Source organism: Passer montanus, unplaced genomic scaffold (assembly GCF_014805655.1).
Source record: "Passer montanus isolate IOZ18808 unplaced genomic scaffold, ASM1480565v1 scaffold10, whole genome shotgun sequence".
Classification (NCBI taxonomy): domain Eukaryota; kingdom Metazoa; phylum Chordata; class Aves; order Passeriformes; family Passeridae; genus Passer; species Passer montanus.
In genome coordinates, this window is record NW_024356505.1 from 24,382,885 (window position 1) to 24,407,020 (window position 24,136).

General features: G+C 36.8%; 2 protein-coding genes across 3 annotated transcripts in view; both read left to right on the forward strand.

Annotated features, from left to right (window-relative positions):
• MRC1 (mannose receptor C-type 1) overlaps window positions 1-14,914 on the forward strand; it is a 52,532-nt gene extending 37,618 nt beyond the window's left edge. Inside the window, exons 21-30 of one of the 2 annotated variants that reach the window (XM_039708204.1) lie at window positions 511-625; window positions 2,503-2,672; window positions 4,682-4,784; window positions 5,657-5,886; window positions 6,959-7,124; window positions 7,457-7,609; window positions 8,446-8,562; window positions 10,111-10,278; window positions 12,929-12,988; window positions 13,381-14,914. In XM_039708204.1, coding sequence (XP_039564138.1) covers window positions 511-625; window positions 2,503-2,672; window positions 4,682-4,784; window positions 5,657-5,886; window positions 6,959-7,124; window positions 7,457-7,609; window positions 8,446-8,562; window positions 10,111-10,278; window positions 12,929-12,988; window positions 13,381-13,631 — 1,533 coding nt within the window. In that variant the 3' untranslated portion in view covers window positions 13,632-14,914. The remainder of the gene's footprint in view (window positions 1-510; window positions 626-2,502; window positions 2,673-4,681; window positions 4,785-5,656; window positions 5,887-6,958; window positions 7,125-7,456; window positions 7,610-8,445; window positions 8,563-10,110; window positions 10,279-12,928; window positions 12,989-13,380) is intronic. The other variant, XM_039708212.1, reaches the window with a different exon arrangement.
• Window positions 14,915-18,824: 3,910 nt separating this feature from the next.
• The window catches only part of LOC120501657 (macrophage mannose receptor 1-like), a 31,721-nt gene continuing 26,409 nt past the window's right edge, over window positions 18,825-24,136 (forward strand). The window contains exons 1-4 of the mRNA XM_039708224.1: window positions 18,825-18,977; window positions 20,757-21,155; window positions 22,405-22,578; window positions 23,715-23,879. Coding sequence (XP_039564158.1) covers window positions 18,917-18,977; window positions 20,757-21,155; window positions 22,405-22,578; window positions 23,715-23,879 — 799 coding nt within the window. The 5' untranslated portion in view covers window positions 18,825-18,916. The remainder of the gene's footprint in view (window positions 18,978-20,756; window positions 21,156-22,404; window positions 22,579-23,714; window positions 23,880-24,136) is intronic.

Consider the following 24,136-nt stretch of genomic DNA (forward strand, 5'->3'; position numbering starts at 1 on the left):
CTGATGCTTCTAATGAAGCAAGTTCAGTCACAGTTAATGAAAGACAATTCTCTAGTCAGCTTCTCAGATGTTTTGATACATATTTAGTCAGTATTGATGCCTTGATCTTGGTGTTTTTAAAGCAAACCATAATCCTTTTTGCTGACTACATTTTTTCTTCCTTAACTTTACTAACATGGTATGTGTTGTACAATAAAATTATTAATCAGGTAGACCAAGATCAGTCATGCGTAACTTAGCACTGTTAGCTGTTTACAGAAAAGTCAGGATTTGCTAATTTTCTAGAGATTTCAGATCAAATCTAGTAGTTGAGTAAAACACTATAGTGAGACTTCTAATTTTATACAGAATTTGGACCAACACAGAAGCTCATTGAAATTTGAATGTATTTTTTCAGATAAATGCATTATTTTACTGCCTTTTCCCCATCCTGCTTTATTTAAAACAATGATTATTAATTGAGGGATATTGGAGTGAAGATAATATATAGTGAATTTGTTCATATTTTAGTGTTACAAAATATTTGGATCTACAGAAGAGGAACGTGTTACCTGGCATGCTGCACGAACAGCTTGCATGAATTTAGGAGGAAACCTGGCCTCGATCCCTAATGAACAAGTGCAAGGTACTGTGCACAGTTTTGTAGCAACTAGAGGAGATGAATTTAATCCTTAAAGGCTGGCTGGGGTTTTTGGTTTTTGTCTGAATACAAACAGATTTGGATAATGATTTCATATTTGATTTTTGTTCTAAAACATATAATTTTCAGAAATCTACAATGAGGTCTTCACTTGAATTTACCAAATTTTAGTGTTGGCTCAGATATATATATATATGCGTATATTGTCCTGGCAGCCAAAGCAGTGTTTTTTATTTCTTGCACATGATGCCAGCTGGACCCTGCAATTTCCATTCCAAACAATGTGGTTTCACTAGGTGGCATTAACTTGCTGCATGGCTTTCCTTTTAAATCAAGTATAACACCTTATAATGAGAACCTGCCTGTGGGCAACTTGAAACAGGCTTGAGTGCTCACACTCATGGCCAGAGCTCTCCACACAGGAGTGCCACTCTTTTCACTGGAGGAGCTTATTGCAATGAACCCAAGAGCTGCATCCATGCCTCAGGGAGATGAGAGGGGGAAAGCTACCCCATGCTTGGATAAACAAGGCACACGACCAAACTGAAAACAGGGGAAGACCTTGATAGATGTTAGATTGACTTTGACAGATAGACCCTCTCTTTAAGGCATATTGTTTTATCCTACATGTGAATGTGATGAAAAACAAATGCTGCAAAAATTTACTGTCTGTGAACTCAAGAGAGCACATTGAAAACTCAACCATTGTAAAACAGTGCATTGAAGTCTGAGCAATTAAATAGTTTTAATTTAAACTGCTGATAAGAACTTAGTACTAATTATGTTTTCCACTTGTGAAGAGATGCAGAATCAAGCTTTCATTTTTTCAAACAGTTATATTCTTATTCTACATTATTTCTGCAATGGTTAATTCATGCACAGGACTTGAAATCTAGGTAAAAGAGAAATGAGGAATGGAGCTATTAGCACAAAACTATTATCATTGCAGGAAGTGCAGGCATAAAGGCTCAAGTTCCTGTTACAGTTTTTGGCAGGACAACAATGCCAATGTTTGGCAAAAAAATCTACAGGTTTCATTTCTGGAGGAGTAAGCTACATACATTTAAAAATGCTGACGGAAGGTGAATAATTAACAGAGCAGGCAGAAATTATTCTTTTCAGAGGAAAAAACGTTCATAACCATGACTGCAGCAGTTGGCAAAAGCCATGGTATATGCATTTTATCACCACATTTGATGTAGCATGGATTAGTAGGTCTAATATAATTCATAATGTATGAATATCAGCTGACCTAGCCTGCTCTATTTGTGAGCTAGCCACCTTTAGCTAAGACACATCAGCACCCACCTGGACTGTGCAAAGCAGTGATAATTGATTTGCTTGTGTTCAATAGTCTTGTTAAGTGTCAATTGATGCATGTTTCTTGTGTATTTTTCTCCCTGCCAAGGCAGTGCAGGCTGTTGCCCAGCTGTCCAGGGAGGGAGGAAACACTCTCATGGTTCTGGAGCAGCACTGCTTATGCAGATACACAAATGGCAGGAGCTCGGTGGTGCTGTTGTGTCACTGGGGGGCAACCACTGCTGTGGGATAACCTAAAATGTCTGTGATTCCCACAGCTGTTAATGTCTTGAACTAGGATTAATGTCTTGGGACATTATAAAAACAATTTCTGTTATGGTCTTGGGGTTTATTCCAGTACCAGCTTAGATGCACAGATAAAGTGTTTTGCCCAAAGCAAACTCAACATTCATCTCCTTTTCATCTCATCTGCTTGTGTTATCAGCAATGGAGTGTTCTGTATTTCAGAAAAAGTATTTAATATCACCAATCTCAGTGAGGCCAAAAGTTTCAACTGTCCTGTATTAAAATTATTTCTCTTTTTCTTTGCATTTTTTTTCTAGCTTTCCTCACCTTCCATTTAAAAGATTTTGCCACTGAGACATGGATTGGATTAAATGATATAAATCATGAAATGAGGTTCCTCTGGACAGATGGAACAGGGGTTTACTTTACAAACTGGGCCAAAGGCTTCCCGTCGGGACATTTAGGTTTATACGCGTATAGCGGCCAGGTAAATAGCAATCACAAATTGTTCACTGAAATTTGATTTTATAGAATCATATGATCATTTATGTTGGAAAAGGCTTCTAAGATTGTTCAGTTGAACTGTTAACACAGCACTGCCAAGGCCACCACTAAACCATGAACCTAAGTGCTGCATCTACATATCTTATAAATACCTCCAGGGACAGTGACTTAAACACTTTTCCCTGGGCAAACCTGCTGCAACACCTGAAAGCTGTTTTGATGATGACATTTTTCCTAATATCCAATCTTGCTGTGTCAACTTTGGGCCATTTCCTCTTGTCCTGTCACTTGGAAAAATATCAATACTCACCTTGCCTAAGACCGAATTCATGCATTGGTGGTGATTTTAGGTATGTCACTGTTTGAGTTACTACTTTGATACTTGTACACATATGGGATATAAATGCAGGTGGAGTGAATGCTTTTCAGCCCTTGTGCAGTTGCTGTATCTGCCCATGTCAGGATCCGTGGAGTGCTCATACAAAGCCTTGTTTCAGTTTTCAGTTCGTGAGAGCTACACAGCTTTTGTGCGCAGCCTGTGTTCTCTCAAGGGCTGTGTAAAAGGAGCAGTGCTTCTCCTGCCCCGTGGCATTTTCCCAAAAGCACAACAATGAGAACATCCTCCTGGTCCTCTGGTGGCAGCTGTGCCAGAGCTCGGCAGGTTTCCCAGCTGGCATGCAGTTTGCAGGGGGGCATTTACAAACATTCCCCTGAAGCAGGTGTCTTACTTGTAAAGCAAATAAGCAAATTCTGCCAGTCACAGCTGCAGAAAGGACATGAGTCTATAAAAAGACAGCTATGCAATTTTTAAATGGAAATAACCCTGAATCACCAGAAAATTGCTTTCTCTATTTCTCTGTTAAACAAACTGATCTGATAGGTGGCAGAGTTCCTTTCTCTCTTATCATGTGTGTGTACTCTGGAACTACAGCACTTTATAGTGTTAGCTCTACTTCTCTTGAATGATGTTTTTAATGTAGAAATTTTATTTTTATGCATAATGTCCTGTTCTGTATCTTTGAAAGTAGCATCAGTGAGCTTCTAATCTCTAAATAAGGAAGAAAATTAGGTAGAATTTGGATTTATAAAGCAAAATATTTAAAAAATCCTACTTCTCAAAAAATGTTTGTCTCTTTTTATGTCAAGTAATAGGATTTTATGAAGTCTTATGTAACAACTTATAAAGTCCCTTTTACTTAAATTTTATATATTTTTAAGTTTAATTGATCATAGCAAAAAATATTGTCATAGTCAGTAAAAATTAGTACACAACTGATCAATTTGAAAGATTTAAATCCAAGTTGTTTTCACCCAAAAATGAAGTAATTATCTGAACATCTTCTCATGAACAGAAAAAAACCCCAAAAATGTAAACAGTAAAATAAATATGGATGTTTCATTGCACAAAGCCACTTGTAACCCTACAGGCTTTTGCACAAATCCCTGTTTATTTAATATGTGCTAATCTAATTTCTGGTTATTGAGTCCATGTCAGAGAAGTTGAAATGTCACACTAAGGCTGGTACTGACAGAGCAAGTGGCTGCCTTTGGGCAGGAGCTGTTCTAACTTTGCTGTGTATACTATTACAGCCTGAAACAATAAATTGTTGCATTGCACTTTAAAGGTTCTGTTTTATTTCTGGGGCAAAGTTATCCAGTCTTTTCTACAATGATTGATCTAATTTCTCTTTAAATTTTCTGTGACTCCTCTCCATGCTGTATGCCTGGGGATTGCGAATACTAGAATTTCTCTGGTCCTCCTCAAGTGATGCAACAGAAAGTAACAAAGAAACTTGTGAAGTGTGAGAAGAACAGAACTTCCACATCACTTGTGTAACTTAAAACTTGTGCTCTCAAATGTTATAAAGATATGAGACTAAAATTACAGCATTACTTGTGTCTGAAGATGCAAATCAAAGAGTCAAAAGTCAAAAGTTTCATATTTGCTTATTGGAGCTATTCTTAACTGATGTTGTATCTCTTTGCCTCGAGGCTGATTGTGTTGCCATGAAAAACAAATCTGTTAAAGAAGCAGGAAAGTGGGCTGATCAGAGCTGTGATAACAACAGAGGATATATATGCCAAATTAATGCAGGTACTTATCTTTTTAGTTAAAATCAAACATTTTTCTTCTTCCCCACCCCCCGCCCCGCCCGGAAATTGCTTAAATATGTGGGTTCAAACATGATTTTTCTTCCAATAAAGATAAATACACAAATTGTTTTTCAGGCAGGAAGAAAAGAGTCAAACAGTCAAATGTGTCAGAAGTCCAGTTAGTCACTGCTCTCATCTGACCCTTCCCAGCAAATGCTGTGTTGCTGTTTTCCTGAACTGGAATTTGTATCTGCATCTTTGTGTCTAGTATGACCCTTGATATGACATTTGTTCCATAGTTTTTTAATTTTCTGAGTACATTGGCTTTCAAAACATTTAATGGAAAATATTAGCTTGTACATGTAGCATAAACTGTCTGTAATGAGACTGTAACCCATCTGCACTGAACTTGACAAAAATTGCCTCCAAAAAACAGATTAAAAATATTTAAATCTATCATCAGTAATTCTAAAGGACTGGTCTGTTGTGGCCATTTTATTTCTTGGGAAAAAATCTTTGGGAAACCAAACAGTTTCTGCAAACCATTTCATTTGATGAAAAAAGATTTTATGAAAAAAAAATATGACCTAATCCTAAATAATTTCAGTAATACTATTCTTGATGATTTTACAGAATGCTCCTGTACTCTTTATCAAAAGTTGCTTTAAGCATCTCTTTTGCCTTTCTACAGCTTTGTAATTGAATTTTACTACTGTTGCTGGCTTAAAGCATAGTGCATCTTACCCATGCTGATTATAAACCAGGGAATATGAAATAAGGAAGACTTTTGTTTAGTTCTACTTGCAACCAAAGTGAAATCATGCTCCTGTTTTGAACAAGTATGTAGGTCTTTTTTCATTGTTTATTTTACAGAGGCTGAATTTCTGCCTTCTACAACTTCATCCCCATCCAACATCATCCGTTATGGGAATAGTAGTTACTTGTTCATCCACACCAAAATGACATGGGAGGATGCACGGAAAAACTGCAAACAAAATCAGTTTGACCTTTCCAGTGTCTTAGACACCTACAGTCATTCGTTCCTGTGGCTGAAGATATTAAAGTATGGGGTGCCTGTGTGGATTGGTCTTAACAGTAATGTGGTAAGAACATTAAACTAATTGAACATGATGCTCCTTTTCTCATGGACAAGTCAGGAACTGAAAAGTCTTATCATCTCTCTTTACTTTAGCTGATTTACTTACCTCTCAGACCTAAGTACTTAAAATGCTGTCAGGGGAATCCCTCCTCTTCTATTAATCTGATTAAACTGTATATATTTCACATGCTTTTCATGCTTTTTCTATGATATTCCACTCTGTGCACTTCCAAATAAGACATTTTAGTCTAGCATATGGAGTATGTCTTTATATATTTCAGGTATAAGTGTGATATATATGTGATATAAAATCCTAATATTTTAGAATTTACAGAAGAAAACATCTACTTTAATAATGATACCTGATTTTGAGACATATAAGAAGGTGCTATTACTATGAATATTTTAACATTTTTGAGGATAGTTAGCAAAATAATTAGTTTACCTGGTTTAATTTTATTTGTCTCCCCCTTCTCAGCTGTTTGGTATTTTAGTACTTTCTGCATATTTCAGTACAATATATTTTTCTTCTTGGCACAAACACTTGTCCCACATACTCTGTTTGGCTGAGCAAATGAAAAAATCCCCAAATATATGAACATAGCACACCACTTCCCAAAAATCAAAAGATGACTCTAACATTAATCAGCAGGATAATTCACTGAGTTAACCAGCTTTGGTGGGAAATGATTATGGATTTAAATGTATTTCAAGCTAAAATATTCTACATGTCTTGAAACTTATGGGGAAAGAGCTAGTACAAAAATTAGTTATCAGAATTTCAATCCCAATAAATTTCAATTTATTTTAAATAAAATTGTTATTAATCCCAAATTAAAGGTATTATTAAGTTTAACATTAACTCAATGTCACTTTGCATTTTTTTTGCTGAAAAGTACTTGTTGCACTGATGCATTTCTCAATAAATATCTGTTACAACAAAAATTTCAAAGTTTAATCCATCTGTATCTGTTACTGGTTCCTAAGAAAAGCCCAATCCTTTTAGCACAAAGTACTGTGTAGACAGAGTAGATTTCTAGAGTTTAATCATTCCAGCTGATGTTTTTTTTCCTTAGACCAATGGGCGTTATGAATGGATTGATAACTGGAGAATGAAGTACACAAAATGGGCTGAAGGGGAGCCAAAGCAAAAACTAGGCTGTGTCTATCTTGACATTACTGGAGTCTGGAAGACAGGATTCTGCAATGAAAGCTACTTCTCTGTTTGCAAAAAATCTGATGGTAAGAACTTGAAATCTGACCATTGCAATTTAATAAACAACTCATCAGAGATGCTGGGGTTTATTTCCAGAGCTAAATAGATGAAATCATTAGAATTTACTTAGGTTGAATTGAGATACTTTAAAGTTAGGGCAAACACATAGTAAGAAAGAACTAGTGTGACTGTGAATAGCTATCACCTTACATCAATTGTGTTAGACGAATTTTGCTCACACTACTCTGCTATCTATTCTCCTATTGAATAAAATTGCAATGTCAAAAACTACAAAAATCAAAAGGCACTGAATGTAAGGAAGTAGTCACATGGGTTTTTTTAAACTATTTTTAATCAGTTCAAGCTCCCACTGAGCCCCCTCAGCTACCAGGGAAGTGTCCTGAGTCGGAAGGACACAGATCTTGGATCCCTTTCCGAGGTCACTGCTACTACATTGAATCTTCATCTTCAAGAAACTGGGCCCAGGCATCTTTAGAATGCCTTCGACTAGGTGAGTATCCTATTTTTCCTAAAACAAGTGTCAAAAGTATCAAGTAACAAAACCTACTTGTTTTCCTAACTGTGGAAAGCTGAACATGTGTTATGTGTTTTTGTGATTTCAAGGATGGTCCAAGTGTTGGACAAGACAGTTGCATCTAATTATTGCCCTAATTTGAGTGGTAATGGGAAACCTATGGCCCACACTGTCTCATGCATGCAGGACCATGCATGAGAGGAGCTGTGTGGCCTGGAGTGAAGATCATGAAAATGGAAATCTTGTACTTTGACCCTGATAGGAGATAACGAGCTTCATCCTCAGCAGTCACGAAAGCTTAATGGAACTTGTATCTTTTGTATTCTTGATCTGATTTCTCCCTTGATTATTGCAGTTTTATACCACTGGAGTGAAAGGTGTTTAGTCTGGATAATATATGAGTAATCTAGGGCTGTTGTGCAGTTCCGTTCTCTCAACTTCCTTCTTTGGGAAAGGGATGAAGATTGATTATGCTGGACCTCATATGTCTGTAGCTGTTTATGGCATTGGTGGTAATGTGACATAGGTGTCTGGTCTCCCATCAGATTATGCAGAGATTTCATTCGCTCTCCAGCAGAATTTATTATAGCTTTATCTTCACTGGAAGTATATATTGTCATGTGGTCAATAAGAACCTACCAGTGAAACCCATGGCAAATGTAGACACCTGGTAATGGGTGAGAAGATTTCCCCCTTTCTTTTCTGATATTCGTGTTGAAGCATTTTGTTGAAGCAGTTTGTTGACAGGACAATGCAAATGTTTTCCACTGTGAAACATCTCTAAGAGATTTTTCTTTTCCTGTGTCTTCCAGGTGCCTCTTTGGTCTCAGTTGAAGACACAGCTGAAGCCAACTTTCTGACCTACAGCCTTGAACCACTTGAAGGAAAAACATCAACATTTTGGACAGGAATGTACAGAAATGTGGATGGTACTTTCTCTACTTTCAATGTATTTTTTTAGTGAATAATTACTGCAAGCTTTTTGACATGAGTGTTGAAAATTTCACATAACAATTCTGTAATAAAGAAGTTAAAGCAAGACAGAATTGGCAAGAGGCTGCTTTAATTAAATCAAATATTTGATAATTATTGCTTTCACATTAATGAAATTAATATTAAATTAGATAGATATTTCTGTCCTTATCATAGACTTCAAAGTACATCTTGTACTGTTCAGATAAAAATTACCAGTATAACTGTCAGTGGCAGGGCTGCAAAATAGTTCAGGTGACTTGAGGTGGGGTTTTCTTGAGTTTTGGAAGATTATTTTTACAACTACCACCAATTTGTTTCGAATTACAAACTTCTTAGGGAAAAAACAACTTTTCAATTACATTGCTTGAATCTTGACCACAAATAATGAAATTTTTTGGAAAAGGAAAGAATTCAAGGGTAGTCATTTATAGGCATTACACATAGAGGAAAGCTGAGGTTTACTCATGTGGTCAGCTGACTCAAAAAATGTTTCTTAAAGTGGTTCTAGAGCAGTGTGGAACAGCACACTTCTCACAGTGATCATAAACACAAGAGTTCTTCCACTCTTCATTATCATTCTAGATAGTGATTATAGCAATGTCAGCATAACTGCATAGCTCTAGCTAAATTTCATACCTTTATGTGTGTACCCAGATTGTATTCATTTGCCATGTTCAGCATAACTGCATAGCTAAATTTCATACCTTTATGTGTGTACCCAGATTGTATTCATTTGCCATGTCCTCACACAAAGGGTGTCAGCAATTATAAATAAAAACCCCAAAGAAATGCAAAATATGTAGAATCTTATAAAAATCAAAATACAGTTTTCATGCTGAGTCTAAGAATTTCCTTGAGTACAACTTACAGTCACAAGGAGTACATTTATTCTAAATAAATAGCACTATTAAAAGAAAGGAAAAAAAAGGAACCGGAAGGAAGAAGTAGAAAGTCCCAAGCATAGCAGAGCAACAGTGATCACAAGATTTTGGAAGGAGATCTATAAAAAGGAAAATTGTCTGTGTAAAGCTTGTGGAAATGAGTAAAATCTCTAAAACAAATGAAATAAAATTGGACCTAGAAAGACTTCAGTGTGGGATTTGAAAAGAGTAACACAAAACCTTCCTACAAATTACTGAAATAAAGAGCATTCTGGTGAAGTTATATTTTAACATCCCTTATTTCTATAAATTGAATAAATAGTTGACACTGCACGTTGCTGTCCCTTGTGGGAGATTCTTCTTGGAACTGTCTTGCCTTTGCCACACCTTAAGCCAGATTTGTCTGCCATTTTCCAAGAACTGATATTATATCATTTACATAAAACTTATGAGCAACTTGTTTTGTCAGAAGTAAATTGTTTAGTGGTCTGTCTCCAAAAGTTTCTTTTGTTTTTCTACAGGTGACAAGTAAGTTTCTCAGGAAGGCAATAAATATGGAGCATGTGAAAGTCTGGAAATTAAGACTATTTTTTCCCCATATTCAATGTTTTTTTCAATTAGGACTATGGTTGTGGCTAGACGGCAGTGCAGTGAATTTTGTCAACTGGAATGTAGGAGAACCTTCTCCTCAGCAAAATGAGCACTGCGTTGAAATGTATGCAGATTCTGGGTATTGGAATAATTTCTACTGCTCTTCCTACAAAGGATATATTTGTAAAAAGCCAAAAAGTAAGTGCTTTATTTGTGAATTTATTTTATGTATGGATTATGCTCTCTGTAGGTTAATATTAGTAGAAGGCTGTTACACACAATGCATTTCAGCTGGATGTTCTGAAGTTTTATAAATGAAAAAGGATGCACATTTCCATGCCAAAAAAAAGATAAAATGATGGAATATTTCTCTTTTCAGAATGTAGTTCTGGACAGTAGTAAAATCCCTTAAGAACTGCATTTAAAAGACTGTGTTGATATCATGGCCGTACCTAGAATATACACTTGACAAGTTTGTGTGTTTTCTATCAAAAGTTTTTGAGAAATCACAATGTGAGGACCATGCCTTGTATACACAAATCTGTCTCATCTATATGCAAACATATTCCTCGGGGTATCCCCTCTGATCTGCTTGTGGAGTAGCCATTGTTTATTTCCTTCTGCCAGTCTCATGTGCATGTGTTTTCTGTGTGTGAGGTAGTGTTTCTATGAATTGAGTATTTATAAAGCATGAATTATTTAACAGCTTGGGATCTTTTGTCTCTGTGGCCTCCTGTTGTAAAAAGGTGAATGAATGGAAAACAAAAGCAAATAGCATAGTTTGAATGTGCTGAACTGAAGGTGTCCTGAAATAACTGAAATTGCACATTTGACAGTCGGAACATCTAGTGTATATGTATTCCTAAAAGTCATCATAAAAATTTCTTTCAGCATATATTGCAATATATGCAAAATATCTTACTTATGCTTCCTAAGAAGGCTGAAATGTGTAGCTGCAACATATTAACTTCCTCTACAATACTGGAAACGAGAGAAATTCTGCTATTCTTTCTGTAAATTTGTTCTCGTGCAAAATTATTCTTACTTACTCAAATGCTTGTAATGATGACTGTGTCTTTTACAGGAAGTACTGCAACATCTCAGCATATCCACCCTTTCAGAGTCCATTTATCAATCTTTTTGTATTGTCATTGAGAAAATTCATAGATGTGGGCACCAAGTGTTAAAATAAATCATCACTGCTCCTTTTTGACCATTCAGTTCAATTATTTGTGCTGCTACTGGCATTCACCTGTTTTGATGCTGACCAAAGAGCTGAAGCAGATGAAAGCTAGTTATTTTTTCTAGGATTAGCTTTAGCCAGTCTAGTCTACTAATCTGCAGTGCCAAATATTCAACCTAATTCTAGTTTCAGTGCAAGGATTATATAGACACTCACCCCAAATCAGGGCAAAATCTAGTCCTACATTGCCATAGAAATGCAGCTTTTCTTGGCATAGTTTTTCAGAACTGTGACAATGCTCCATGTGCAGAATTTAAACAAATTGTTATAGCTACAGACCAACAAATGGAGTATTAGAAGCGTGGTTTTACAGAGTTGCACTGGCTATTGCTGGCTGTGTTTGCTGTTTTCTGAAGAGACTGAAACACAAAAACATTATGGAAGTCTTCCCGTAGAATAGATGTTGTTTTCTGTTTCATTTGTTAATTTTTTGCCACAGTAATTTGAGAGTTCTGTAGCAGGTCTATTCCACAATGTATCATGTTTGCTGTTTTCTGAAGAGATGGAAACACAAAAGCATGATGGAAGTCTTCCCGTAGAATAGATGTTTTCTGTTTCATTTGTTGAGTTAATTTTTGCCACAGTAATTTGAGAGTTCTGTAGCAGGTCTATTCCACAATGTATCTAACTTTATTTCACAAGTGAGGAGATGCTCATTCTCGCAAAGACAGGACTCTAGAGAGGCCTTAGAGCACCTAAAGAGGGCTCAGGAGACAGCTGGAGAGGGACTTTATAAGGGCTAGTGGCAATCCAAGGATGGAAATTCACAACCTCCCTGGGCAGCCTGTGCCAGTGTAGTCATGCTCACAATGAAAAAGCATTTCCTAATATTCAGAGGGAGCATCCTTGTGCTACACAGCGGTGTCCACACCCTCTCTTCTGTCACCGGGCAGCACTATGGAAAAGATGCAAGTGGGGAGGGGTATAAATAATTTAAATTCCTGAGCTTACCTTTTTCACAATGAAACATGATGTACTGATTCAAGATTTAATAATAAACTGATTTTATATCCACATGGCAAAACAAAGACCTTCATCTTAAATGATGGCCCATTTACCCACCAAACCAGATTTAATGGCACTGATGTTAAAATTTAAATGAGCTACAAACCCTTTAGTTCAGATGTGATACCTGCTAGGGCACTATGAAGTTCATGAGTGATTTCAAGTGTCTATGCAGGTAAGCCATCAATGTCTATTGGAAAACAAAATTTATTACACTTTCTATGTTTATATAACAAGTACTGGAAGAATTTTTACTTATATTGAGGATTATATTTGACCATGTCTATGCTCAAGATACTATACAGATTTTCTTCTGGTTTCACTCTGATGTCTGGATCAGTCTTCATGGAGCTTTCTGATATTCCTTTTTTGCTAGTTTATGTAAATTGCTACATATGAGACCAGAATACACTAGACTATTGTGCTATGCCTTAGGTGTATATAATTTTGTATGAACTAAACCCAGGTGTTTTCAGTATTTAGTGGTTTGTATTACCATATATTTGTCTAATCATGATTTTCAGTATCTTCCAAAATATAAAAATAAATAATGTAGACATAAATAATACAAAGATATAATTATTTTTTAATGTTTTCAAGTTCCAGCAACTGAAATGCCGCTAGCGTCTGAAATGGCACCAGCTGAAATCTCTACAATGGGTAAGAATATTGTCTTTCAAGTAGAGAAAAAATAGTCCCTCATAAGATCATAAACCAAAAATATTCTATTTTGTATTATATCTCTTAAATTTTCTGTTACACCCAAGTACTGCACCTGTTTCCTAGGATGACACTGTTTCCTAGTAGTACACAATATAGTTTATTTGGGTGCATCTACAAATGCAGATTTAAAAAAATAATAATTTTTGATATGGCATGAAATATTAGTGATTTAAAATCAAGTTATTTTATGTTGCTACTTCTCCTTCTCGTTACATTTAAACAAATGATCCCCTTTTTCTTAAAAGATCATGCATTCTAAAGAAGTTGCTTCCAGTAGTCAGATAAAGACTTCTGTAGCATTCTCTTGATGTCTTCCTATTTGTTTTCAGCAATGACAAAAGATGAGAAGGCTTCTACCCTAAACCACAGCAAAACAGGAGTTATAGTTATTGTTGGTATCATCATCCTAGTTGGAAGTGGCCTTGCAGGATATCTCTTCTACAAAAGAAGAAAGAATTGTTTGCCAACAAATGACAGCTTTGAGAATAATTTGTATTTTAATGGTGATGCAGTTCCTGGAATTAGTGACACAAAGGATCTTGTGACCAACATAGAGCAGAATGAACATGCAACACTGTAATGTAACAAAAGGAAATGTAATGTAATATGTAATATAAAATGTAATGTAATAAAATGTGCCTTGTTTTATTAAAATTATGCAATTAGAATGAAGCCAAAGGTATTTTCTCATGTGCAATTACTGTACTAGCCTGTTTCTGTGTGTGTGTAATGTCATACACTGCAGTTATTTTATTTTGTAGCCATTATATAAAGTAAAAGACTTCAGGTCTCAGGATTTGCTGATCACATTGGTGAATGTGGGTCTTAAGAAAAGTGATAATGTTGACTATTATTAAATGGAACAGTAGAACTTTATAAAATAAAGTAAAACCTAAGAGTCCCTTAAAGAACACATATAAGATTTGATATTTCTGCATCAGATTTTTTTCAAACCATGCTATTGAACAGATACTCAAAGGCATTCAGTAAACATCTTCTAATTTTACCTGCTAATTTATCTTTCAAGTATCCCCGTGGACTTAAGTACAGGCATAGTCACTAGAGAATAAGTCTGTATTTGGGCACATTTCCCCTTTGAGCCATGTGGGGAAAAAGACCTTTATAATATTTCAGTTCCCACAACTTCATACAACACAGAAAACCACTAACGTAGTACTTGCAGTTTATGTATTCTAGGATTTAATCAGGTGAAATCTGGAGGCAGACCTCTGGAGTGGAAAAGTGTGGTTGATATTAGCTGCCAGTTTTGGCTGGCCACGAGCGGGTTTGGTGGTGAGAGGTGATGAAGGTCATGGTAAAACTTCCTTCTTATCAGGCAGCGGTTACTGAGGAGAGGGAGGGAGATTGCCTGTGCATGTTCTGAAGGTTTCTAGGAGCAGAAGGTTTCTGCATTGCTGTTATGGTGATCACGTGTTGGTACTGCTCTCTACAGCTTCTCAATGAGTAGCATAGGTTTGTGGGATGTGTGGTGCAAGTAAAGAACAAATTAGCTTTACCAATGTAATAGTTACTACTAATTTTATTTGCTTTCTAAAATGGTTAAATCAGCTACTATTTATGGACATCTTCTATTCCCCAAGGAGTTTATATTCCTAATTTTTTAGATCCTGTAAAATGTAAATTGTGCATAATTCCTCACTTGCTTACAAAGTTTTGTAGAATTGATTTTGTGGTGTCAGATTTTGCTCTGTGAAATAAAATAACTATCTTTGATTTTTAAAATAACTTAGCATTTTATAGTCTCATCTGTATAAGACACTGTAACATGATAAAGTGAAAAAGGAGATGATACCGCAGGGGAGACATTCCAGCAAAAGTTGTGATCAAGTATTATGTTAACCATATTTCCCTGGATCTGTCCCAGGATTAAATCTGCTTAAAGACAAAACAAAAATGTGAATCAAGCGATTTAGTAAAAATCTGAAATTACAGATGTATGCAGGTAACATGGGAAAATTTGTCTGGGAACTTTTTTCTCTGGCACTGCTCACTTTCTCCCATCTATTTCCTTGCTCTGTTCCTGCTGGTGTTTCCATTTTTAATGCACAGTTGTTTAAGCATGTTTTTTTCAAGGATTGGTATCTCTAATGGTTTTTTATGCCATCCCATATGGCTCCTGAGTGGTTTATGATATTTAGGGTCATGTTGTTGCAGTTATAGGGAGTTATGATGCCAGATAGAAATTTATGTGAAGCAGACAATGAAAGGCCAAGAGAGCCTGACTGGAATCCCAGCCTCAGTGTGCTGGCTGTTGAGCAAGCAACAAACAGGTGCAGTCTCACCTAAAAGGAGCTCAGTCCTCTTCTGGGCCCTGCACAATCGTAAAGTGGTATCTGTAAACTGAGTCATTCTTCCAGATCACCTTTATTCCTATGCACATATGCAAAGGTGGCAAAGAAGAAAAAAATAGAGGGGATATTTAATTTCTGGTTCTTTGCCATACTTATAAAGTACATCACTAAAAAGCATCAAGGAGGGAATCCAGATACTGGAGCCTGGATTGTTCTGAGATCATTATTCCATTTATTTTTCCTGAAATCCAGCATCTTCTCTGAGTTGAGGAGAATTAAAAATTCCATGCTCATTAATAGCTGGCAGTAGGTGCAAGTGCTTCTGTGTCAGTTCTGCTCTCCTGTCCAAACAAGTATAGAAGAAATAGAGAAGGTTTCAAATAAGAATCCCTACTCTGAAGACGGAGCTGCTTAACCTGCTCATTTTAGAAGGAGTGTAAATTAAAAAGACTTGAAAGATTTTCAGAAGAGGGGGAAATTTAAGCTGCATGGCTTACAGTATTTCCTATTTCAAGACAATGGAATTGAATCAAATTTCCCATCAAAAAGATTGATACAGAAACAGTAGCATTTACAGCACAGGAAATCATTACAGTTCCATGTTATAAGCAGATGAGCACTGATACTTTATATTCAAACTATAACAGAAATTTTTGAATAAAAGGTAGAGTAACAAACTTGAACACTTTAAACAATATCTAATTAATATAAGATCAAATGGAAAGCTTTTACCCAGGAACAGAGATAAGTAAAATATACTTCTCTATTTGACTGGAAAAAAGAAATGTGTCTTACTGGAAATGAGTCATCTTCATATGGGCACACTAATTTTATATTTTACATATTCTGATCCTTCGCCAAATCTTTCAACCATTTTCTACTACTGACTGCTGTTCATATTGGGGCTGGTCAGGCGCCTTAGAATCAAACTGTTGCTCTTGTGATCTCTTACTTTGTCTCCCAAGTAAATGACACTACTTAGGGGAGGTCTCAGGCTGTATTTTGCATACATATATATATTCACGGAGGGATCGGGTTCTTGCTCTTCTGAAATATACTTGCTGTAAAACAAGGAACATAATGGCTTGAAAAACAAGATGATGAATAATATGAACAAGGGAATATTAATAGAAAAGTAATTTAAAGTAATTTTTAATATATCCTTAATAGTTTATATCTATAATCCTCTGATGCCGCCAAGATTTCTTACATTTGATCAGGTGGTTTAGAAAAATGAAAGGAAAAAAATCATTCACTATGTAGCATGAAAATAGAAAAATAGAAAGGTTATTCTCTTTTTTTCTTTTGGGCTAGAATGTTCCTACTGAAGTTTAGAGTGGTTTTTTTAAAAAAATAAATGTTTATAGCTTGGAAACTGTGATTGTCCTCTGTGCGGGGATTCTGGATTGAAATCTTATATCAAGCTATAACAGGCTAAATGATCACAAAATTACTTTCATATTTTAAGTGGGTTTTCAAAAATTAATATAGGGAAGCATCCAGTTGAATCAAGATGGCCTCATCCATCCATTTCTGTGAGCACCTGAGGAATGACTTGATGGCAATAGTCAATAGTGTGTAAGGTTTTGTCTCTTCACATTGCTGTGTTTCTTGATACACTTGTGTTTAATTCTCATTTCCCCTTTTCTCTGAAAAAGTTTGGACTTTAGAAGAAAGGTGGTGAATCTGCACACTGTGAGTGTAACTTCCTGCCTGGGAGCAGAGATTGCCAGAGGAACAATGCTGACTCAACACAAACCCCAGCAGCTTTTGTTCCTCGCCACTTTTAAAATGTCAGGCTGTGCTTTGCCAAATGGCAGATCCTGGGGCACATCTTCCCAGTCCTCTGGTTTTCTTTCCCGCTTTGTGGGCTGTGATGCAATCTGCTCAAACACACAAACACTGAGGTAAAGCTGACTTCGGTAGGTTTTACTCTTGTTCAGCCTCTCTCAACAGATTATCAGTACCAGTCCCTCACCCACCACTGGTCTGTATTCAGAACAGAACCAGTTTCCTTTTCTCTGTTGTAATTGTCCTTGTGACACTCTGGTAGATTTGTATATTCGGAGATGTTTTATACAGCAGAACCACAGGACATATATGTCTTGCTCCTGAACAAGGAAGGAAGGAAAGTTGGAAAACTGAGGCTGCATGCTCAAACATTCTAGTGTTGGCAAGTACCAGAATGCTTGACTGCAGCCATCCTTACATATGGATCATAGCTTAGTGAGTAATTGGATTCTGCTGCTTTGTGGAGCAACCCTCATTTCTTCCACTTTGCTCAGGTCTCAGTATCCTTTTCAGGCTCCCTTCTTTGCATGGTGTTGTTCTAGCTGTGTCTGCTGGCCTTGGGGTTCCACTGTTCTCACTCACTGCTGTGGTTTTTTTCTACTCCAATTCCCTGCATACATTTTCAGACCCAGTTGTTCATCTATATCTGAGTCAGAGTAATAGAAGCAAAATCCCACAACTTCATGTGGGTGTCCAGGCTTTTCACTACCTGCAACAGCAGCAATTTTGCTGCAGATGCAATACTGGGGAAGGTATGCCACACCAGCCTCTCCTGGAGGTATGGGAAATGAAAATTTTCGAAGTCCATACACAAAAACTGATGTAAAGCTTCCACCAGAGTCCCTTTTCTTGTCCCTGTGCTCTAAGATTTTTGAGCTTTTTAAACTATCATGGAGAAAGCTTTATCAAATAAACATCAGAATTTTGTCAGAATGCCTGTAGGGTGTACACTTTATGGGGTGCAAACTTTCACAGACTAGTGGGATGAAAAATGAGGCAGTATTCCTCATCAGTTTAGTTTTCCTCACTAGCAGCAATTGAAAATGCAGTATTTTCCAGTTACAGGTTTTTTTGGTTTTTTTCTTCCTAGGATTGTGTGTTTTCTTTCCCAATTTTTTCAGTGGTTACTGTCAGCTGGGTAATTATTCCTGCAAGAATGGAGCAAAATAAATAATAGGTGTCTCCTGCAGAATGCAGATCTGACTTTCTACAGCCTGTTTTTTTCTTTTCTGTGGAATTTCAGGCATGGAAAATTCTGTTTCTCTCTCACTCCAGGGTCATAGTTACTTGATGTAACTATGCATGGTGTCCCAGCAGATTTTTCACAAAACTGCAGTGCACTCTGGCTTTTTTCATCATATATTGATACAGACAAATCTTGCTCTTCCTTTTTACTTCTCTTATTTATTTCTGCAAATGAGACAGTAATCTCACCTTTTGGCAAAAATAATGATTCTGAGTTATAAGGTATGTCTTAAAAATCCACACTAAAATCTTACCTGTTACATCTTATATTTCCATGGCAAACTTTTATATAGTAGAAAAACTAGCTTAGGAAGCAAAGTTTACTCATTAATGTATTATTTCAAAATTACTCATGTGACATGACACAGTTCCTTATTTGAAGCTCAGAACTTCCCTGTATCCATTTGGTCTTAAAAAGGGTTTGTTAATCCATTTCAGTGCAGTGGGGTTTTCTTGCAAGGCACTGACTTGGTCTTTAGGACCAATACGAAGGGAAGAAAGGAGTGAAATATTTGCCATGTCTCTCTACTTGCAGCTGATTTTTCTTCTCTCCATTAGTACATCTCTTCAAATGTCTGGTAAGTCTTTGCCCTCTGCTTAGTGTGGAGGTTTTTAAGTTCTTTAGCATCTGTTCTAGTTATCTCCCTTAGTGGGCAGTGAATTTAGATCTAGTCACAGCATATGATTTGAAAATGTTATGTTCAGCTTGAAGTTTGGTGATACCTGCATAGGCATTCTCTTTCCTTAACCCAGGTTTCAATGCGGTATATAAGTGAAAGGAATATGCCAGCAGAGGTGGCCATAACCTTGTCAGTGCTGATTCTTGAGAAAGCTGAATGCAGACAAAAGCTGACAAAAACTTTACCCCATTGGAGGCCAGAAGAGCTTAGTACAAAGCAGCGAATTCTCAGAATGCGCAGAACTACTGGCTGATGTGTGCTTTGAGTTTTTTGGCAGCTCTTTTAGACCATAGCATACTGATCAGTGCATATTGAAAACTCGTTTCCAAGCTGAGAGCTTTAAGAAGGACCTTAACATCTACCATCCCTTAGATTTCACACCCTTCAACTGCTGAGAGGAAAAAAAAAAAAGAGACACTGTGTCTTTTCCATGGCAAGTTCCCAGCTAGAGAACTCTGGAAGTCCAGTACTATTGCTTGAATGGCAGCAGGGACCATCCAATGCATCAATGATGTAATCCACCACAGGCAATTTCTTCTGGGCATGCTTTTGGGTGAGACCAAGCCAGCTCTATCCCATCCTCTGCCAACCTGCCCAAGAACCACTGCAGCCAGAGAGCTCTGTCAGGGAAAATATTATCTGGCTTGTTCTGGTCTGTAGCCTTTCAGAGCAACGATACCAAGGCTGCTCAAGCACTCCCTGTCAGCTTTGGGGTGGGAGGGTTGTGAAGACCCAGTTTAATACAAGCTTCTGGCCTTGGCAAGAAACCTTGGGTAAAGATCAATGGCACAGCCGAGTGAGTTGGGTGATGTTGCCTGTCACCTAGAAGGGAGAAAAGGGATGCAAGCTGAGATGCAAAAACAGTGAGATTTTTGAGGAGGCTTTTTGTTGAAGTGGACTTTAAGAAACAAAACTCTGACTTTCAGTGTCTCACATTTCTATTTACAAATGTTGTTATTAATAGCACTTAGGACATTGGTGTAGTTTAACTGTTCTTAGAACTGATGATGCTGCAAGTTGTGGCTTCCCTCCTGAGAAACCTACAAGTAAAACTCTGTGAAGAAATGAATTTTTGCCCAGCTGCTAAAAATTTCCAAGATAATTAACCAAAAATGAAAAATACACTTTCTTGGTGAGCTGAAAACCAGTGTTTTTCTTGGCCAAATATAAAAATTATTTAATTTTGAGTATGTAAATAATTTGTAATAGCTCTAAAGCAAAAAAGTACCCTTCCATGCAGAATTAAAGTCCATTTAAATATGATTTTGTGGAACCTTGAAGAAATGATGAAATATAATGAAGGTCATTTTTGACATGCTTTTTGAGACCACTGTGGTTTCAGGAGGGCTATGAAGAAGAGCAATTTCTCTTGAAAGAGCTGTATTTTCAGCTCTTGTGTTTTTTCATTTTAAGAATATTTTTATAAATATCCTTCATACCAACGATTAACTTTGTTTGATTTATCTCTCTGTGAACTATATATATTATTTTGGGGTTTTTGGTTTGGTTTTGTTTTGTTGGTTGGTTTGGGGTTTTTTTGGTTTTTTGTTTTTTTTTTTCTTTTGGTTTTGGTGGTTTATTTTTTTTTTTGGTAGCAGACTGTCATATAGCAATTAATTGCCTTTATCTCCTAAGAAACCCCTCCTCAAGTGTTTGCATTACAATTTTATTTTATAGGTAGGGGAATATTTTCAATCTATAATGAAGATAACAAGCTGTGTGCCCAAGCTCAGAACTCCAGCTCAGTCATAACCACCACGTGTGATGAGCATGATGAGTTTCAGAAGTTCAGGTGGGTCTCTCCCACGCAGCTGCTGAGCGTGGCACTCAAGCTGTGCCTGGGAGTGCTCGCCAAGGACGACGAGGCTGCCGTCACCTTGGAATCCTGCAACAGGACAAATGAACTCCAGTGGTGGGAATGCAAAAATGAGACACTTGCAACCTATGGCAAGGATTTGTTTCTCAGCTATGGCAAGGGGAAGGGGAAGAAAATGAGGCTGTCCAAAGTATCTAGCAAAGGGAGCAGGTGGAAAATCCATGGAAGTGCAGACAGTGTGTGCTCTCAGCGCTATGAGGGTGAGTACTGAAATTCCATCTCTATTTCTTGGTGACTTGACTGCCCCTTCCTACAAAGCATGCCACTGCCTACTTGACAGGCAGCAACCATTTTCTTAGGGTGACATCAGCAGAGGAACTAATTATAAATAAGATGTAGAAACTAAAGGTGAATATCTCTGTCTACTTTTCAGCAAATATAGTTGTATACATTTCTGCATAATTTATAAAGGGCAATTCTTTGAAATGATAGAATAAAATTACAAAGGTCCATGATGCAAACATAAGGAAGAATGGGAATTCTGTTTGTACAACAACAGCAAAAGGAAATCTATGACTGTTTTAAAATATGTCTGATCAATTTGTAGAAGAGATGATTGTGTTATATTTATTTTTTTTATTGGCTTTACTTGGATTGACCACTAATAATCTATAAGTGAATTTCTAAGTGAAGGAATCCACCATTAACATTATTTACCTAGTGTTTTCCAGGCCTAGTAAAAACAAAAAGTAGAAAAAAAAACAAAAGGAAAAATGGTACAAAATGGTTTAGGATGCAATGCTTTATCATCCTGGAAAAAGACCCCTAGAGAGTAAGACCTCTTTTTCCTACAATTTTATGGCTCTTGGGCTATGTAGAGAGGGCATTCAGGATAAAGTGATCAATCTCCTTTCTGTTGTGACACTGGTATGTTGGGAATTTAAATAACAATAGAATAATTTTTTTGTTGTACACTGCAGCTGTTGCACAGGAATCAAGTTTGTCATAATTTTGTACGGACAAATTAGAGTGAAGAGTGATGGAAGTGTCACTTCCTAGCAGAGTCCTTGCAAATTTAAGATACAGCTTCCTCTCATGAAGACTAATAAAAATGTTGTGATACCTCCTTTCCAAGTTTTTTTATCAATGCAGGGGGAAAAAAAAAGAGAAAATATATATATTATCTAAGGACAGAAGTATGTATGTCATGGGAAAAACTGAGTCACAGGGACCTCCGACACAAGAGTCCAGAAAGCAATGGCATGACAAAGTTAAACAGAAATTAGTTTGAGGCCAAATTAAGTGTTTGACTGTCTAAGTTCTGAATGTTGTGCCACAGCCATACCTGATTGGCACAACAGCCCTTTAGAGGTTTGGAGCAACAAAGCACTGGTGGATTGAGCCCTGAATGACTCAGCTTTGCCCATGGAAAACTGGCTGTGAGTGTCACTTTGGTGAGCATCTGATGCCAGCTGATTGTTGAGTATTGATGTCTGCTTTTCTCCATAGATATCTATACCCTGGGAGGAAATGCCTTTGGTGCACCCTGTGTGTTCCCTTTTAAGTACCAGGGGAAATGGTATGCTGAATGCATCCCTGGAAAGGATGATGCAGACTCCCTCTGGTGTGCAACTTCTCCAGATTTTGATAAAGACCATTTGTTTGGAAACTGCCCAATAAAAGGTAATTTATTTATAAAAATCTCAGGAAAGCTGTTAAGAAAAAGTGTCATCCACTGTCATGGTCAAAATGTTCTTGGGATGTGGAAGTAGCATTGGACATTGAGCTGAATTCTGGCTCACCTAGTTCACTGGTGAGCTGTGCAACAGGGACATGAGGCATCAACAAGGACATGAGCCATCTGCTCTGCATTCCCACAGTCCTACAGTGTCCCCAAGACTGGTATTCACAGGGAGTATTCTGAGGGTGGTGACTGGGACTGATGGGTAAACAAAGAGGAAAACCCTAGGACTGGGTTTTAAGACAAAAGGAAGTGCAGTGGATGAGGAAGGTGAGATTTATCAGGAGACTGTGGTGTGTTAATGGATGAAGGAGAGAGCAGGAGGGCTTTTGTGAAGGGAAGGGTGCAGAACACACTGAAGGCAATGACCTTCACCTGCCTTCAGTGTTTCCATACACAAATTCCCTGCCCTTCATCCCCTATTCACGTGTGATTGTGTGGAAATGGTAATTTCTGTTTAATTGGGTGGTCTGGAAGAGCATAAGAGGGTCTGAAGGTAAGAAATGGGTGTGGAAACCAAAACTTCTATATGGTGAAGAGAGAAATACTTGTAGGGGTAGAATTTATCAATGAGTGGGTTAATGTGGACTGAAATGTGAGAGAAGTAGATGAGTTAAATAAATAAAAAGGAACAGGGTCAATGTAGAAAAATTAGGTTTGTAAGGATAAACAATTCCTTATGTGATTGAAACATTTTTAATACTGAATGAACAAAAGTATATTTGTGTGAGGAAAAAGATATGTAAACTATCAAATCACACAGTTATATGGTTTTAGTCTGCAGCAAAGATTTTATTTTCTGGATTAGTAAACATAATTGTCTTGTCAAATTTCTGGAATCATCTTTTATAGACACCACCCACAAAAAGTTTTGGAAAACAAATCCTGTGACAGAAACACGCTATCAGACTGAAACATTTTTAATGCTGAATGAACAAAAGTATATTTATGTGAGGAAAAAGGTATGTAAAAATTATCAAATCACACAGTTATATAGTTTTAGTCTGCAGCAAAGATTTTATTTTCTGGGTTAGTAAACATGATTATCTTGTCAAATTGCTGGAATCATCTTTTATAGACACCACCCACAAAAAGTTTTGGAGAACAAATCCTGTGACAGAAACACGCTATCAGATAAACTCAGAGTCACTTTTGACATGGCACCAAGCAAGAAAAAGCTGCCAGCAGCAGGATGCAGAATTACTGAGCATCACAGACCTTCGTGAAGAAATGTATTTATTAGGTAAAGTAAAAATACCCTAAAATTAAAAAAAAAAGAAAAAGAAAAAAGTACTGTTTAAAATGTAAGTCAGATCCAAGGATTTAACATGGATACTAATATCTATCTCTTAAAATATGTCCCAGTGACATTTGTACAAGAGTTGTTCTTCTCACAGAACCCTATATTAAAATAATGAAAATAATCTAACTTATACTAAAAAATTTTATCACTTGTGCTTTAAAATATTATTTCAAGTTTTATTGAATAACTTAAATCAG